Source organism: Mobula hypostoma, chromosome 3 (genome assembly GCF_963921235.1).
Source record: "Mobula hypostoma chromosome 3, sMobHyp1.1, whole genome shotgun sequence".
Lineage (NCBI taxonomy): Eukaryota > Metazoa > Chordata > Chondrichthyes > Myliobatiformes > Myliobatidae > Mobula > Mobula hypostoma.
Window position 1 is genome coordinate 170,638,939 of NC_086099.1, and position 18,289 is coordinate 170,657,227.

General features: G+C 40.1%; 1 protein-coding gene across 1 annotated transcript in view; it reads left to right on the forward strand.

Annotated features, from left to right (window-relative positions):
- Positions 1 to 18,289, forward strand: part of dnah5l (dynein, axonemal, heavy chain 5 like) — a 296,635-nt gene that overhangs the window by 134,216 nt on the left and 144,130 nt on the right. The window contains exons 51-56 of the mRNA XM_063042366.1: positions 2,642 to 2,848; positions 2,956 to 3,285; positions 5,421 to 5,627; positions 12,731 to 12,973; positions 13,784 to 13,938; positions 14,982 to 15,646. Coding sequence (XP_062898436.1) covers positions 2,642 to 2,848; positions 2,956 to 3,285; positions 5,421 to 5,627; positions 12,731 to 12,973; positions 13,784 to 13,938; positions 14,982 to 15,646 — 1,807 coding nt within the window. The remainder of the gene's footprint in view (positions 1 to 2,641; positions 2,849 to 2,955; positions 3,286 to 5,420; positions 5,628 to 12,730; positions 12,974 to 13,783; positions 13,939 to 14,981; positions 15,647 to 18,289) is intronic.

Here is an 18,289-nt window from a genome sequence, read left to right on the forward strand (position 1 = left end):
TCATGTTAGTAGATATTGTCCAACATTCTGCCATATAACATAACTGGATAAATGTAACATTTCAGTACTCTGAGGTGGGTTGTCATGCCTAATTTAGTATTGGTCAGTATACTCTTCGTTCTCGTAAAGGTGTCTTTTGCCATCCCTATTCTTATTTTGATGACCAAGTTGCACCTGTCATCTGATGTCACCCAGCTTCCTAAGTAGCAAAAGTTCTGTACTTGTTTTATGTCTTCCCCATTTATTCTCAACCTGCAGATAAGATTCTCCTTCTTTCTGGATAACACCATACATTCTGTCTTTTTGCAATTGTTAGACCCATTTTTGCACTTTCTTCAGCAATTATATCAATTAAGTTTTGTAGTTCTTCCTCCATACTTGCAATTAACACAGTGTCATCTGCATTTATATAGTACATTTATATAATATTAATATAATACATTTATATAGTATTAAAATTCTGTAAGGCTGTTCCACAATATTACTGCTGGTGAGCAATTCCTCTTGAGCTCTGTTTCTGACTTTGGCAATGTATTTGTGAATCTATAACTGAGGAACATCCAGGCAAGACTGATAAATTCAGGAATGCTCACTTCACATTGCATAGATTGCACTTCAGGTGGTCACTAGCTTTGTCTTGCTTAGCCCAGGAAGTGGGGAGTTGGGGGAAAAAAATCAAACACACTACAAATCAGTTTGTTTATTAGTCATTGTCTTCTTGTTTGCTTATTCCAATTTATAGTTAATTAAGTGTCAGACTGACTCAATGTTACCACACTATACTCTGCAGTTGATGGGCTCTCTGTGACTTAAATATATTGTTCAGGTTGATTCTTCAGTGCTGTATTGAGTGAGTAATGAACGCAGTATTGCACTTCCTCAGTAAACACTGTTGTAACGACTATCCTTTACTTGATAAATTTTAAAAAAACCTCATCTGATCTTGGGTTAATATAAAAGCAGGAGCATTTACTTGGTGACCTGGCCATCAGTTACACTATACCTTAGTCAATGACACTACAGTAGTTTAATTGCTCTTTGTTTATAGCCTGTGTGAGCTTAATAATTTAGAGACTAGTTAAATCACTCTTTAACTTTCTAAATTATTGGATTTTAAAACATTAATTTACAAGGAGATTTTAATAAGCAAATGAGAAAAACTAGCAATCTGGGTCCAAATGGTGATCATTTTATATCAAAATAGGATAAAACTAATTTCTCCCAAGATGGAGGGTGGCGCAGTAGCATCGTGGTTAGTGTAACACTATTACAGTGCCAATGACCTGGGTTCAAAACTGCTGCTGTTTCCGAGGAGATTGTGTGGTCTCCTTGTGGCCATGTGGGTTTTCTCTGGGTGCTACTGTTTCATCCCAACTCCAAGGACGTATGAGTTAGAAGATTAACTGGTCACATGGATTTAATTGGGCAGCACAGGCTTGTTGGTCAGGAAGGACCTGTTGCCATCCTTTATCTTTAAATTGAATAAATGAATGAATGAAAAATATATATAAGGAAACACAGCTCCAAAGAAAGTTTTGGATCCACATGATTAGATCATTAACTTGTCAATGATAACTACTGAAAGTTAAAAAAAAAGACAAACAGAATGTATTGGTTAGCTGGTTGAACTATTCCTGGATTACTATGAACAGCAAGGAGACCAAACTTAAGAAGGATATTTTGACTTTGGAGGAGGTTTATTATTGATTAAATTGACTAAACTCCAAGGGAAAAAGATCCCAAACCAAATTTTTGATTGTGGTTTTCTAGAATTTAGGCCGAGAGTGATTTGAGCAAAGTTTTCCACAGTATTAAGGAGAGACCAGCTGATGTGAAAAGAAACTGCTTCTCCTTGATAAGAGTTTGCTAGCAGGAGGCATAATGTTAAATTAGAGATAAACTTACCATGGTTGAAAGTTTGTGGAACTGCGATATCAGCATTGTCCTGCTAAAACCCATTTATTTTGGAGTGACCATTTCAGTGTTGTTGTGCATTCTCTGGAAATTTATGCCTGCTTTCTGGCATTAATCACAGTTGTGACTGATGTATTTTTCATATCAGGTGCACGTAATATGTTGCCATTTCCTGAAAGTTTCTCCTTTTGGACAGCGTTATCCAGGAGATGCTTATTGATGGCCGCTCAAAATGCAACATTGTTTTCTGGCTTAGTGCATTTCCTACCTTCATGATTGGTCTCATATTCAGGGCCCTTAGTACAGTGATGGTCTATCATGCCCTTATTACTAGGCCTATAATCTGCTGTCCTTACTTTACCATTCACCACAAAGTACCTGTCCTAGATCTTGGTTCACCGACACTCTCACACTTGCACGCAGATTTGATGCTCCCTAACATCCCCAGCTCCTGTATGCTCAATTGCTGGTCCTGACCCAGCCTCCACTGACTCACATTTTAATATTGATATCCATTCGTCTCTGGCCACAGTTGTGCCTATGGCTGTTAATCTTTGGATTCCAGCTTTGAAACTGTGTAAAGCCTGATCACTTGCTCTCAAAGCCTTGAGGCCCAGCGGCTGCACCCATTTGGTTGCACTAGAATTTCTTAGTACATTTATTGATGAATGTCATTTTTTGGATTATATTTGAAGCATTAATTTGCATTCTTGATATTCATTTTCAGGGCTATATGAGCAAGTATAATCCTGAAGTCCATGCAACTAAAAGTTTGAACTTCTCCTCTGCCACTCTGCCAAATATGTTCCAAAGGACTATTGAAAGTTATGTGGATAAACGCATGGGTAGTACATATGGTCCACCCAGTGGTAAAAAAATGACTGTGTTTATTGATGACATTAACATGCCTGTGATTAATGAATGGGGTGATCAGGTAAATGCGTTCATTAATTCAGTTGTTGATGCTTTTTTTTCAAAAAATCTGCTTTTATGCACTATGTGCTTTAGTTTGCTTAATATAAATCTCTTCTCATTAAACAGATAACCAATGAGATTGTCCGACAGCTAATGGAACAGAAGGGCTTCTACAACCTGGAAAAACCTGGAGAGTTCACCAGCATTGTTGATGTACAGTTTGTGGCTGCTATGATTCATCCTGGCGGTGGCAGAAATGACATCCCTCAACGTCTCAAGAGACAATTCACAATTTATAACTGTACACTACCATCAAATGCATCCATTGATAAGATCTTCAGAACCATAGCAAGTGGCTATTTTTGTGAGCAGCGTGGTTTTCCTGAAGAGGTTTGCAAACTAGCCTCAGCTTTAGTATCAACCACTCGCAAATTGTGGCAAGCTACCAAGATTAAGGTGCGATATTGGTATTGGTATTAGTTTATCACTTTCACTTGCACCAAGATACAGTGAAAAGCTTGTCTTGCATACTGTTCATACAGATAAAATTACTACACAGTGCATTGAGGTAGAACAAGGTAAAACAATAACAGAATGTAAAAAGAACAGTGCTGGTAAACAATAAAGTACGGGATTGCAATGAGGTGGATTGTGAAGTCAAGAGTCCATCTTACTGTTCAAGAGTCTGAAAACAGAGGGACGAAAGCTGTCTATGGGTCTGATGGTATGTGCTTTCAGGCTTTTGTATCTTTAGCTGATCCTTCTTCATCATTGAGTTAGAATTCCACAAATCTGCTGCAGTGGGAGTTTCTTCAACAAATGAATGCAGTGGTTCATGAAGGTGGTCTAGGTTTGTTTTCTCAACAATGATGAGCAGATGGAACCAGAGTTGGCAGAGTGGAGGGTGGAAATGGTCTTGTTCATCTCATGTCTCAATATTTATTGTTTGTTTATTTATTTATTTATTTGTTTTCTTTTGTATTTGCAAAGTCTGTTGCCTTTTGCACATTTGTCATTTCTCCAACCTGTTGGGAGCAAATTTTTATTGATTCTGTCATGGTTCTTGGATTTACTGTGAATACCCACAAGAAAATGAATCTCATAGTTGTATATGTATTTTGATAATATATTTACTATGAACAAGAGGAGTGAGAAACTGGGTAGACTGGTGGGAGTGTGAATAGAACACCGAGGAATTGGGTTGTCTCAAACTGGAAAGTTCAGTGCTCATACAATTAGGTTGTAGACTTTTGTTGCTGGATGGAAGACTGCTATTGCTTAAATAAGAACATAAAAATGGAAGTAGATGTAGGCCAAACGCCCTATCAAGCCTTCTCTGCCATTCAGTAAGATCATGGCCGACCTGGCTGTGGACTCAGCTCCACCTACCTGCCCTTTCCCCATAACCCTTAGTTCTTCTGCTATGCCAAAATCTATTCTGATGAAGGGTTTTGGCTAGAAAAGTCAACTGTTTATTCCCCTCCATGAATACTATCTAACCCCCTGCTGAGTTCCTCCAGCATTTCTAAATGAGTTTTGTTTTGCATTTTAAATGAATTATTTAATTTACAGACTCATTCCCATTAACCTGATCAAAAAGAAAGTCACACATTTTTAAATGTTTGTGTGTCCAGATTCCCTCCTTTTGGTTGAAACTTTACTTAAATGACAAATTAAGTTAATTTCAATTTTTGTTATCACAGAGATTAATTAAGTGAATGTTTGCTAACTGGGAAAGACCTATAATGGCCAGATTAAAAGCCTGCTGAAATGGGGCACTTGCAAATTAGTGGATTTTTGATGAAGAAACAGAATAGACTACACTTATTGTGCAATCTTCAGACATCCCACCCTGCAAAAACTCATTTCAGGGAGGTAGTACCATCAATTTGCGGGAGACTCTGGGAGAGGTGGGATGTCTGCAATAGAGTAGCTCCTTAGCAGCTGGCCAGCTAGTTTAAATAACGTTAGCTATGCTAATGAACAAATGACACCTGTTAAACTCACCCTAACACATCTTTTACAGTCTTAACCCACCATGGGCAATAGAAAATTCACTGTTGCAAACAGTGCGGCGAGCAACACTATCATTATTTTTGACCCCTATTAGACAGGGGTACAATTTAGGGTAGTCTGGGGTGACGTACGTTTTATATTTTCTTTTTTTGGAACACTCTGCCATGGATCTCTCACGCGCGCTCGCTCTCTCGTGCTCGCTCTCTCTCGTGCTCTCTCTCGCGCTCTCTCTCTCTCGCGCTCTCTCTCGCGCTCTCTCTCACGCTCGCTTGCTCTCTCACTCTCTCTCACATGTGCTCTCTCTCTCTCTCTCGTGGTCACTCTCTCTCTGTCGTGGTCGCTCTCGCTCTCACGCGCTGTCTCTCACTCTCGTGGTCTCTCTCGCGCTCACTCGCTTTCTCGCTCAAAAAATTGATTTCTGGGACATTTTATATAATTTGCGGGCATCAGGGAGCCACTATTAATATGCAGGAGACTCCCGGAACTTCCGGGAGAGGTGGGATGTCTAAATCTTGATTATGTCATTTTCTAATGTAATCTTCTCATCTACTTTATTCACATTTTTTGTTTTACAGATGCTTCCCACTCCAGCCAAATTTCATTATATTTTCAATCTCCGTGACCTTAGTCGTATTTGGCAAGGAATCCTCAATGTCACATCAGAGGTGTGCCAGTCTACAGATGTTTTGGTATCTCTCTTTCAGCATGAATGTACTCGTGTTATTGCAGATCGCTTTACCAATCAACAGGACAAGGATTGGTTTGATGCCACAGTAAACAAGGTGAGGCAATATATGTTTCTTCCTACCCAAAGAAGGGTCTTTGTGGAAATAAGTATAACCTACAAACACATTCATGATATTTGTTGTCCATTGAAGAACAGAAACATTGGAAATAACACCTGTGGAAAGAGGAACTAGCTAACATTTCAAATCAATGACTCTTCATTGGGAGTGGAGGCTTTATAGTTTTCGATGCAGAGCTAGGGGAGGAGGATTGAAGACAAAAGGCCATATAGATAGGTCAAATTAGAGCATGTCATAAGTTATATAAGGCCTTGGTCAGACCCCAGTTGGAGTAGTGTGTTCATTTCTGGTCACCTCACTACAGGAAGGATGTGGATACTATAGAGAAAGTGCAGAGGAGATTTACAAGGATGTTGCTTAGATTGGAGGGCATACCTTATGAGAATGGGTTGAGTGTACTTGGCCTTTTCTCCTTGGAGCAACGACAAATGAGAGGTGATAGAGGTGTATAAAATGATGAGGGGCATGATTGTGTGGATAGCCAGAGGCTTTTTTCCAGGGCTGAAATGACTAATATAAGGGGGTATAGTTTGAAGGTGTTTGGAAATAGGTACTGAGGGGATGTCAGGGGTGAGTTTTTCACACAGAGAATGGTGGGTGCCTGGAATGTACTGCCAGCAATGGTGACAGAGGCAGATACAATAGGGTCTTTTAAGAGCATCTTAGATAGGTACAAGGAACTTAGAAAAATAGAGGACTATGTGCTAGGGAAATTCTAGGCAGTCTCTAGAGTAGGTTGCATCGTTGGCACAACATTGTAATATGTGTAAATTTCTATGTTCTATTTCATAGGGAACATGAGTGAATACTGATGATTAGCAAGGTCTGTAGATGAAAGTGAGACAAGAACATGAGCAGCATCATGGGCAATGTAAAAGAGCAGTTTACCTGAAGTCAGAAATTCAGTGTTCATTCCTAAGTGCTAAAAGATAAGCTGTTGTTATGGCTTACCTGGAGGGGCTCTGAAAACTTGTGACAACCAACTGGCAGGAGTGTTCAAGGACATCTTCAGTCTCTCACTGCTGCAGTTGGAGAATCTCACCTGCTTCAAAAGGTGATAATTATATCAGTGCCCAGGAAGAGCAGGGTGAGCCTCCTCAATGACTATCACCCAGTTTGAACTCACATCTAGGGTGATGAACCGCTTTGAGAGGTTAGTCATGGCCACAATCAACTACTGCCTAAGCAGGGACCTGGATTGTGGCACTTGGCCTATCATCACAATAGGTCTACAGTGGATGCAATCTCACTGCTTTTCCACTCGGCCTTGGATCACTGGGACGATAGTAATACCTATGTCAGGCTTCTGTTTATTGATTACAGCTCAGCATTCAACACTATCATTCTCTTAGTTCTAATCAACAAGCTCCAAAACCTGGGCCTCTGTACCTCCCTCTGCAACTGGATCCTTGACTTCTTCACTTGGAGACCACAGTTTGTGCAGATCAGAAATAATATCTCCTTCTCACTGACAGTTCACACTGATGCACCTCAAAAGTGAGTGCTTATCCCACTGGTCTACCCTCTCTACACTCAGGACTATGTGGCTGTGGCATCTATAAGTTTGCTGAGGACACAACTATCATTGGCAGAATTTCAGATGGTTATGAGGAGGTGTACAGAATTGAGACAGATCAGCTGGTTGAGCAGTGTCGCAGCATCAACCTGGCACTCAGCATCAGTAAGACCAATGAATTGATTGTGGGCTTCAGGAAGGGGAAGTCGAGAGAACACACACCAGTCCTCATTGAGGGATCAAAAGTGGGAAGGGTGAACGGTTTCAAGTTCCGGGATGTCAACATTTCTAATGTCTATTTTGGGCTCAACATATTAATGCAGTTACAAAGAAGGCACGGCAGTGGACCATGGAATCAGAAAGCAATTGTCCTGCAAAATGCTGAAAAGGGAGGTGAAGGGAAGATGCGTCTGGAGGTGGAATCCTTTTGAAGGAGGCAGAAGTTGCATAAAATGATCTGTTGAATGCAGAGGCTGTGCAGTGGAAGATAACTATGAGGGAAACTCCTGTCCTGATCCAATATTTTTACCAGAAACATCAACAATTCCAGCCCTTTCCCCTTCCCCAACTATTGATACTATTGCTCCAGATCCTCAACTATCACTCGAGATTCCGGCATCTTCCGTTTCCAGGAGAATCTGTCCAGGAGGGGAGGTTTGAGAGCAAAGACAAAGAAAATGGATGCAATGCAGTCAGGAAGTTTGTTAGCAATGGTAGAGGGGAAGCTGTGATTCATAACAGAAAAAGACATTTCAGAAATATTTGTACAAAATGTCACATAATCTGAGCATTTGTGACAGAGTTGGATGAAATGGGAATGGAATACAGTTATAGGATCGTAGACTGTGAAATATCAAACAGTACAGTGCAGGACCCGGCCTTTTGGCCCTGCAGATCGATGCCAGTCATAATGCTTATCTAAACTAATCCTATCTGCCTGCACATGAAGGCAAACATGAAAGCCATTTGCCTTCCATTGAACCATAGAACCATAGAAACTACAGCACAGAAACAGGCCTTTTGGCCCTTCTTGGCTGTGCCGAACTATTTTCTGCCTAGTCCCACTGACCTGCACACAGACCATATCCCTCCATACACCTCCCATCCATGTATCTGTCCAATTTATTCATAGAACCATAGAAACTACAGCACAGAAACAGGACTTTTGGCCTTTCTCTTTCCATACTATCCGATCCACTGGAGAACTATGGCCTTGCATCCTAAACTGCTCTGTACATCATTACTCTTAAGGCTCCTACTATTTACAATTTTTCCTACATTTTACTTCCCAAAATACAATGCATCACATTTGTCTAAATTTTAATTCTATCTGCCATTTCTCCACTCAAATTTAGAACTCACTCATGTATGTCCTGCTGCACCATTTGACAACTCTTCTCACACTACAGAACTTCATCAATTTTTGTGTCTTATATACACTTATTAATCCGACCACATACACTTTCACATATCTCAAACAACAGATCTGAGCACTAATCTTGGCAGAAGACTACTGGTCATAGACCTCCAATTAGAGAAACGGCCTTGCAGTGCTGTCTTCTGTCTTCTATGACCAAGTCAGTTTGTACCCAGTTCACCAATTCACCATGGATCCCCTGTGACTTAATCTTCCGGAATGGCTATTATGAGGGAACATATCAAATGCTTTACTAAAGTCCACATGTAGAATATCCGTTTTCCTACTCTCATCAATCATTTTTGTCACTTTCTCAAGAAAAATTAAGTTAGTAAGATTTGACTTTGCATGCACAAAGCCATGCTGATTTACTACATTTTCCAAATATGAGTAAATTCTGTCCCTTAGGATCTTCTCCAATAATTTTGCTATAACAGGCCTATAATTTCCCAGTTTGTCCCTGTTGCCCCTTTTACAAAAGAAAGATCAACACTGGCATTTTTCAGTATTCCAGAATTTCACATGTGGCTAAAAGGGATACATAATTTTCTGTGAATTCCCCAGCAATCTCCTTCTTTCCCTCCTTTCATATCCTTGCATCATTCCATTACATCCTGGGGATCTAACACCTAAATCCACCCAATACTTCCTCCTTCTTAATGTTGACATGTCCTAGAATATCAATATGCCTTCCTAATCTTACCATCATAAATGTCCTTCTCCTTCGTGAATACTTATGTGAAGTTGTCATTACAGACCTAGCCCTCTTTCTCTTCCTCCATGTCTAAATTTTATTCACTGTCCTCGAGTAGATCTAGCATTTCCTTAGCTACCCTCTAGCTCCTAATGTATGTATAAAATGCCTTGAGATGTTCCTTAAACCTACTTGTCAAGGAAACTTCAAGGCCCCTTTTAGCCTTCTTTTGCCCTTCCCTATCCAGGTAACAACCCTTACAGGCAAATAATCACATCAACAGCACTCTTTCCAAGTACTTTATTAACCTTTGCATCTACTGAGATTGATTTTCCATTGTGAGACTGAGATATTATTTGCACCTTAGTGAACTGGCCAGGTCCACGATAAGCAGTTCTCTTGACTCCCAAACATGGGGGTTTAACCTCTTCTCTGTGTTGGTTTCTCCAATGATCCTTCTTCTATACAATTTCTTGTGATCTGCCAGAACCATCTTCATTCTTCCCATCCAGTCGGGTAACTGCACTTTCCTTCATAGGTTCCACCCAGCTTCTGCCATCATTCCCATTTCTCCCTCCTCACCTAGATCCACATAATACCTACTAGCTTTTGCTCCATCTCACCCTCCTCCTTTTATAATGAATATCGACCCCATTCTTTCAATCCTGATGATGGGTCTGAATGCAAACTTTTTCCAGTCCTGATCAGCATTTTGTGTGTATTTTTGTTTGTGATTCAGCCAAACTGTCAGCTGTCCATTTCTCTCCATAAATGCTGCCTGACCGGTTGAATTCCTCATGTGTTTTATGTATTGCTCCAAATTCCAGATTTTCGTGTATCTCTGTTTACGTATTTGTCTTTCACTTTTGTTTCCTGCACATGTCACTTGTCCACTGCTCAAGCTCTAAAGTAGTTACTATATAAACAAGCATCATCTTTCACCTTCATGTAGCACGTGATCATTCAATCACCTACACAATCCTGAGGGTTTAATGATCGTATTTTCACTCCTTCATCCATATCTTTGACTCTGAGCCAGAATCTCTCCACAGCCAAATCCATGATGGAAAGAACTCTGTTTGCTGGTCCTCATGGGATACTTGGCACCTTCACTACAGCCACACCATTGAGCTCTAACAAACCTACTCGCCACAATATTGTGTGGTTAAGTAGGCGTAAGATGTATCGGTCTTCATCAATCGTGGAATTGAATTTAGGAGCGGAGAGGTAATGTTGCGGCTATATAGGACCCTGGTCAGACCCCACTTGGAGTACTGTGCTCAATTCTGGTTGCCTCACTATAGGAAGGATGTGGAAACCATAGAAAGGGTGCAGAGGAGATTTACAAGGATGTTGCCTGGATTGGGGAGCATGCCGTATGAGAATAAGTTGAGTGAACTCGGCCTTTTCTCCTTGGAGGGACGGAGGATGAGAGGTGACCTGGTAGTGGTGTATAAGATGATGAGAGGCATTGAATGTGTGGATAGTCAGAGGCTTTTTCCCAGGGCTGAAATGGTTGCCACAAGAGGACACAGGTTTAAAGTGCTGGGGAGTATGTCAGGGGTAAGTTTTTTACTCAGAGAGCGGTGAGTGCGTGGAATGGGCTGCTGGCAACGGTGGTGGAGTCGGATACGACAGGGTCTTTTAACAGACTTTTAGATAGGTACATGGAGCTTAGTAAAATAGAGGGCTATAGGTAAGCCTTAGGTTTGTTTAAATTGTTCCACTCTCCCTTTAAATCTATGACCTGTAGTATTACGTTCCCCTAACTTAGGAAAAAGACTGAAGTCATTCACCTTGTCTATGCCTCTTATGGTTTTATATATCTCTGTTAGGTCATTCCTCATCTTTTATGCTCCAGGGAAAACAGTTCAAGCCTATCCAGTCTTTCATAACTTAAGCACCCTCCGCCCCCAAATCCTGGTAACATCTTTGTGAATCTTCGCTACACCCTTTCCAGCTTAATAATACTTTTGCTCAAGCTAGGCAACTAGAACTCCAAGTGCAGGCTCACCAATGTCTTCTACAGTTGTGACATGATGTCTCAGTTCCTGTACTCAATGCCCTTGAGTTTCATGTTCTTTGTAAGGTGGGAGTGTGGTGGAATTTGACAGCAAAATGATTGAAACATTTGTGTTTTGCATGAGTATAGGAGACAGCATCAATGCGGTCATAAATATTTTAGTAAAAGAGTTGAGGGAGTCGGCCCAGGTAGGACTGAAATAAAATCTGTTGTAATCCCCAAAGAGACAGGCACAACTTGGGCCTATGTGAGTGCCCAGAGCAACACATTTGATTTGGAGAAAGTAAATGGAGTAGAAGTTGTTCAATGGTTCAATAGTTGAATTTAACATCAGAGAATGTGTACAGGCTACAACCTGAGATCCTTACTCTTCACAGACGTCCATGAGACAGAAAAAAACCTAAAGATTGGATGACAGAAATGTCAGAACCCCAAAGAAACCCTCCTCTATCTCATGCCCAAGCAGCAGCAAAAGCAACAACCCTCCCCCCACTTACTCCAACAAAAGCACTGAACCCCTCCCCCCTCGTGCAACCAATAGAATAGCCCCCAAAGAGACCATGATCTAGAGTCCATTAAAAACAACTGTATATCCCAACACTTCAACATCTCAGACAGGCTCTCTCTCACTAGCGAGGGACAGAGATATCATTCCTGCAACAACAAGAGGGGAGGCCAGCAGCTTGCTGTTTCAATGTTAAAATCTGCTGTGTCGCTTCTCCAAGCCCACCACCAACTTGAGGAGCCACACTCTGTCTCTCTCTCTGAGAGAGAGAGAGAGAGAGAGAGAAATCAAGTGCAGGGCCCTCATGGGCCACGGGGCTGCACCCCAAAAGTACACATCTGCCAGGCTGCACCTGGGGATGTTGAAACACCAGGCTGCACAGCAAGTCCAAGAGCGAGAACCTATTGCCTGTGGAGAACCGTGGTTTGAGTTGCAGCTGTAGATCATGGACTCTGACAGGACCCCAGCCACCTTGAAAGGAAAAGAGTGAAATGAGAAAAAAAGAATAGGCTGTTTCATGGACAAACTGGTAGAAGTTGCCCAGGTCTGTGAAAACCTCTGGCACTATCTTTTCCAGCTCCTCCCACTCTAAAAGTGAGAACAAGTTCTGTCAGGTGAATGAGTTACGTACTCACCCTACTCAATCTTTTCACATAGTCCTTCTGTACAAAAATCTCTGTGGTTAATCTACATGGATAGATCTATATCCTGATACAGAGATCAAAACTTCACATAGTATTGCAGCTGTGTTTGCACCAAAACCTTGTACAATTGTAGCAAGATATTACTCATTGTCCAGACCTTTAAATGCAGGCTGACATACTGCCTGACTTTCTATGACTTGCTATATCTCCATGCCAGATTTATACCACCTGTCTGGTTACATTTGCAGTCAAATCCCCAATTTAATATGTTTCCATATAGATAGCTTCAGAAGATCACGGTGATACGATTTTAGCAAATATACAGAAAGAAGCCTACTTTGTTGATTTCCTGCGTGATGCTCCAGAGGCAACTGGAGATGAACCAGATGACATGGAATTGGAAGCTCCTAAAATTTATGAACCTATTCCATCATTTGATGAGTTGAGTGAACGCCTAAAGTTGTATATGGAGCAATACAATGAAGCTATCAGAGGTGCAAAGATGGATTTGGTGTTTTTCAAGGTACAAGCTTAAATTGTTTTGCCTATGGTAATGCCAATTGTGGCAGACTGATATAATGTAATTAAGAACTAGAGACAGAAACATTTTCTTTAATTGTTTACCTTGAAATACTTATACCCTCACAGTCACAGGTAAAGAAAAAAAGATCACATTGAAGTTTAGTCCCTGAAAGCTTTGGTTATATTTTGGGCAGTTTTGGGTGAGCCAAGGGTGATTTGTTTTGTGTATAGTCCTATGTGGGATGCACAATTTCTGTTGCAAAAAGGGCAGATATATTGATTGGGTTCTTGTGTGTTCCTTCCACTTTTGGAGAAATTCAGTCCTGAACTTTACTTCATTTAGGGAAAAAACGGATTTCGGAGAATCACAGTGAGGACAATTGAGAAAAGGGTGAATACAATGAAACCATTATCTTGCTATTACAGTCTTTAGTCTATGGTGGATATATTGATGAGGATCATGTCTTGATTGTTATCATGAAGCAGACGAGGGATGGTTTTAAATTTTATGAGACAGTCAGATATGGGAAAGATCCTCAATATTCCCCTTATGTTGGCATTCAAAGGCTTTTGTGATGTCAGAAAAAAACACATATACTGATTGATGTACTTTCATTGCATAGTCACCCTTGAGAAAGTGGTGATCAGATAACTTCCTGAACTACTGCAATACTACAGTCTATTTGGTAAAGGTGCTCCCCCAGTACTATTGGGTAAGCAGTTGAAGGACTTGGACTACGCAGTGTTTGAGAACATGTGCAGTAAAGGGACTTCATTCAGGTTTTAAAATGTAATCGCTTGTTGTTAAAAGGATGCCATGATACATTTGGTAAAGATATCTCGGATCATTCGAACTCCACAAGGAAATGCTTTGCTAGTAGGTGTCGGTGGATCTGGAAAACAGAGCCTTACTAGACTGGCATCATATATTGCAGGATATCAAAGCTTTCAGATTATACTCACAAGGTAAATGTGTTTTGCAGTAATTTTATTATTCCAGTTCTGTATGATGATTTTATTTTTTACTAGTCCACTTTTGGTAAAGTAGATGCTTATGTGAATCTTGCAATATTCAGAATACTGTATATGCAACTGACTGCATATACAGTACACTGGATAATGTATTACATAACTTATAAAGTTTTTTTCTTTTATTGAATTGTGAAAGTGATATAACCGTATTGAATTTCATCCATCAAACAGTTGAGATGTGTATGTTGACACTACTTGGTATTGCTTTGGGAATGAGGAATATCATTGTGTAGGCGGCACTATAATTTCATAATGTTTCATATTTTCTAATTTTAAAGGAGGCAACTTGACATATCATGTCAATGCCAACTCTTGAAGCAATCAATTTTATTCCCCCACATAGTCTCTTGTAACCTGTTCCCTCCCATATGCTCATCAACCCCACACTATTTTTCTATCATCAAGCTGCAACTAATTTACCAGCCAACAAGTGGGAGGAAACCAGAGCACTTGGGGTAAACTGATGCAAAGAATATGCAGCCTCCACATAGAGGGTCAGGATCAAGCCCATGCCACCTTTAATATTGATCAAAATTACAAAATAATTTTTAAAAAATGTTGGTTTGGCTATCTCCTTAAAACGTTCAACTTGTCACAGTTTATCTAATTCCCCACAATTGGGGCAACACCTTGATGTTATGATTATTCTCTATAAAATGTTGCTCTGTAGCTCCCTTTTCCCATCTTATACCTCCCCCCCCCACCCTCCGCCCTCATGATGTCAGGTGAATGCAAAATAAAGACCCTTATTGCTTTGTTCTTTTTCTTTTTACTTCCTATCTATAAATTCATTTGTCTATCTTTCCTTTAAAAATCATCTTAAAACTTCTACAAAATTTTTTTCAATCATCTATTGAAACTCTCCCTGATATAACATCTGTTTTCTATTCACCTTTCTAAAATACCATAGGCCAATTTTATCATAAAGCACTATAATCCCTTTGGAATATCATCACAAGATTAATGTTTTTTTTCAGAACATACAACACAAGCAATCTAATGGATGATCTGAAGATTTTATACCGAATAGCTGGACAAAAAGGTTTGGGAATGGCATTCATATTTACAGACAATGAAATAAAAGATGAGTCCTTCTTGGAATACATGAACAATGTTCTTGCCTCTGGTGAAGTCTCAAACCTCTTTGCTCGTGATGAAGTTGACGAAATCACCCAAGATTTAATCCCTGTAATGAAAAAGGAGTATCCTAGGCGACCACCTACCCCTGAGAATCTCTATGATTACTTCCTTTCAAGAGTGCGTAGTAATCTCCATGTGGCTCTTTGCTTTTCTCCTGTTGGGGAGAAGTTCCGTACTCGTTCATTGAAATTTCCTGGCCTGATTTCTGGTTGCACAATGGACTGGTTTCAGCGTTGGCCCAAAGATGCTCTTGTTGCTGTTGCTCAGCATTTCTTAGCTTCATATAAAATTGAGTGTACAGCACAAGTTAAACAAAGTATTGTGAGCACAATGGGGACATTTCAAGATACCGTGGCAGAGAAATGTGTTGAATACTTCGAACGATTCAGGCGTCAGACCTATGTGACCCCCAAATCTTACTTGTCTTTTATTGGAGGCTACAAAACTATTTATGGAGAGAAATTTGCTCATGTGGAAATGTTGTCTAACAGAATGAAAACAGGTGTGGATTTATCTATTTAATTAGTGTGTTGATGCTCATAACCCATAATTATCTGTAAGCAGAGAATTCCTGCATTCATCTGTGTGGATACAGTTTAAATATTTTTTTTATTTTAAAATTCGTTCAGAAAACTATAATTGAGAAAACTGAAATGGGTTTGCATTTTAGTTTTAATTAAACAGCAAGAGAAATATTTAATCAAAATTCATTCATTGAAACCTAACAGCATCAATATTTTTTATAAATTTAAGGAGGACTAATTTAGCTGGATAGCATTCAACTAAAATTTTTAACATCCAGCTTGCTAACAATTTAAATAAAATCAAAATGGATGTAAAGTTGCAAGACACATCCCTACCTTATAACCTATGTTTAACTTTAATAGTTGGAAATAAGTTATTTTATTTGAAAATTGAGAAACAATTAATAAGGGAACAAATTGAATCATTCAGTGACCATGTGTGTTAATTGAGAATGTGACAGAATATTGTTTAGTTTAAGTGACTGAGCAGCTGATTAATATCTGCCAATAATGCTGTCTTGCATACATCAGGAGATAGGCGCTGAAGCATGGATTCAACATCATTATTAACTCATGTTAGTATTAACTATGCTGCATTTGTCTGGTTATTGGGGAATGGGAAGGGATGAGGAATGATGGTAAGCAGAGGCACTAGCCCCTTAATAATTATTTGAAATATAATATATTTAACCTGATGTCATGAACACTCATACATAAATTCCCCATCTTCTTCCCACCTCTTCAGCAACTTCCAAACAAAAGCTGGCAAATGGAAAGATCATTGTATACTTGTTTAAACAAAACACATTTAGGTGTGAAGTTAAAAATCATCTGCTGGAAGAATTCAGGAGGGAAGGAATTGTTAATGTTTAGGTTGAAAACCTGCGTCAGAACCTGATATCTAGCATCAGACTTCTTCCAGCAGAGTGTTGATCTACGAGGGGTAATTGATAAGTTTGTGGCCTAAGGTAGAAGGAGTCAGTTTTAGAAAACCTAGCGCATTTATTTTTCAACATAGTTCCCTCCTATATTTACACACTTAGTCCAGCGGTCATGGAACGTACGGATCTTGGACCTCCAGAAAGTGCTCACAGCAGGGGTGACTGATAAACTTCAAACTTTCTGCATAATCACTCAAAGAGTTGAACTGCACGTGCATGTAACGAGAGCTGTATAACTCATCTCCTTCTACCTTAGGCCACAAACTTATCAATCACCCCTGCTGTGGGCACTTTCTAGAAGTCCAAGATCCGTATGCTCCACGACCACTGGACGAAGTGTGTAAATGTAGGAGGGGACTATGTTGAACAATAATTGTGCTAGGTTTTCTAAAATTGACTCCTTTTAGCTTAGGCCACAAACTTATCAATCACCCCTCGTAGATTCCAGCATCTACCGTCCCCTGTGTCTCTAGATATGAAACTTTTTTATTCTTGGCAGTAATAGTAAAATATGCCATTAAAATTATAAGTTTGAATGGAGGACGTACATTGTTTCTCTGCAAAGCTCGGATAACTGGAAAAAATACATTTTTTACCTGTGTTAAACGGTTAAGAAACATAAGCTAAAGAAAGAGAGAGCACGAAAGTCAGAACAAAAGGAACTGTTAAGTTTTCTTTTGCATCCTTTGTGATGTGCACTTTTAAACATGCACTTTGTGAATCAATACATGACTCACAAATGGAAATTCTACTGTATATTCAGATCTGTTTGATGCAGATGTTGTTGGACATTACATTAAAATTCAATACAATACACATAAAGTACTGGAGGAACTCAGCAGGTCAGGCATCTGAGGAAATGAATAAACAGTCGACATTTCAGAACCTTTTTCAGATCTGAAAAGGAAGGGGGAAGATGCCAGAATAAAAAGGTGGGGAGAGAAGAAGGAGGATAGCTAAAAGGTGATAGGTGAAGCCGGGTAGGTAGGAAAGATAAAGGGCTGGAGATGAAGGAATCTGATAGGAGAGAAGAGTGAACCACAGGAGAAAGGGAAGGAGGAGAGGTCCCAAGTGGAGGTGATAGACAAGTAAGAAAAGGTAAGAGGCCAGAATACGGAACAGAACAAGAAGGGAGGAGGAGGGAAATATTTTTTTACCAGAAGGATAAATCGATACTTATGCCATCAGTTTGAAGGCTACCCAGATGGAATATAAGGTGTTGCTCCTCCACTTTGAAGGTGGCCTCATCATGGCACAGGAGGAGGCCATAGATCAACATGTCGGTATAGGAATGGGAATTAGAATTAAAATGTTTTGCCACTGGGAACTTCCACTTTTGGCCAATCAATAGGAGGTGTACAACGAAGAGGTCCCCCAATTTATGACAGGTCTTACCAACGTAGAGGATACTGCACTTGAAGGAGGTTGCATTGGGAGCACTGGACATGATAAACAACCCCAGCAGATTCGCAGGTGGTGTTGTCTTACCTGGAAGAACTGTTTAGGGTCCTGAATGGAGGTGAAGGAGAGAGATGAATGGGCAGGTATAGCACTTTGGCCACTTTCAGGGATAAGTGCCAGGTGGGAGATTAGTAGGGAGGGATGAGAGGACAAGGAAATCACAGAGGAGTGATCCCTGCAGAAAGTGGAGAGGGGAGGGAGATATGGATATGTTTGGTG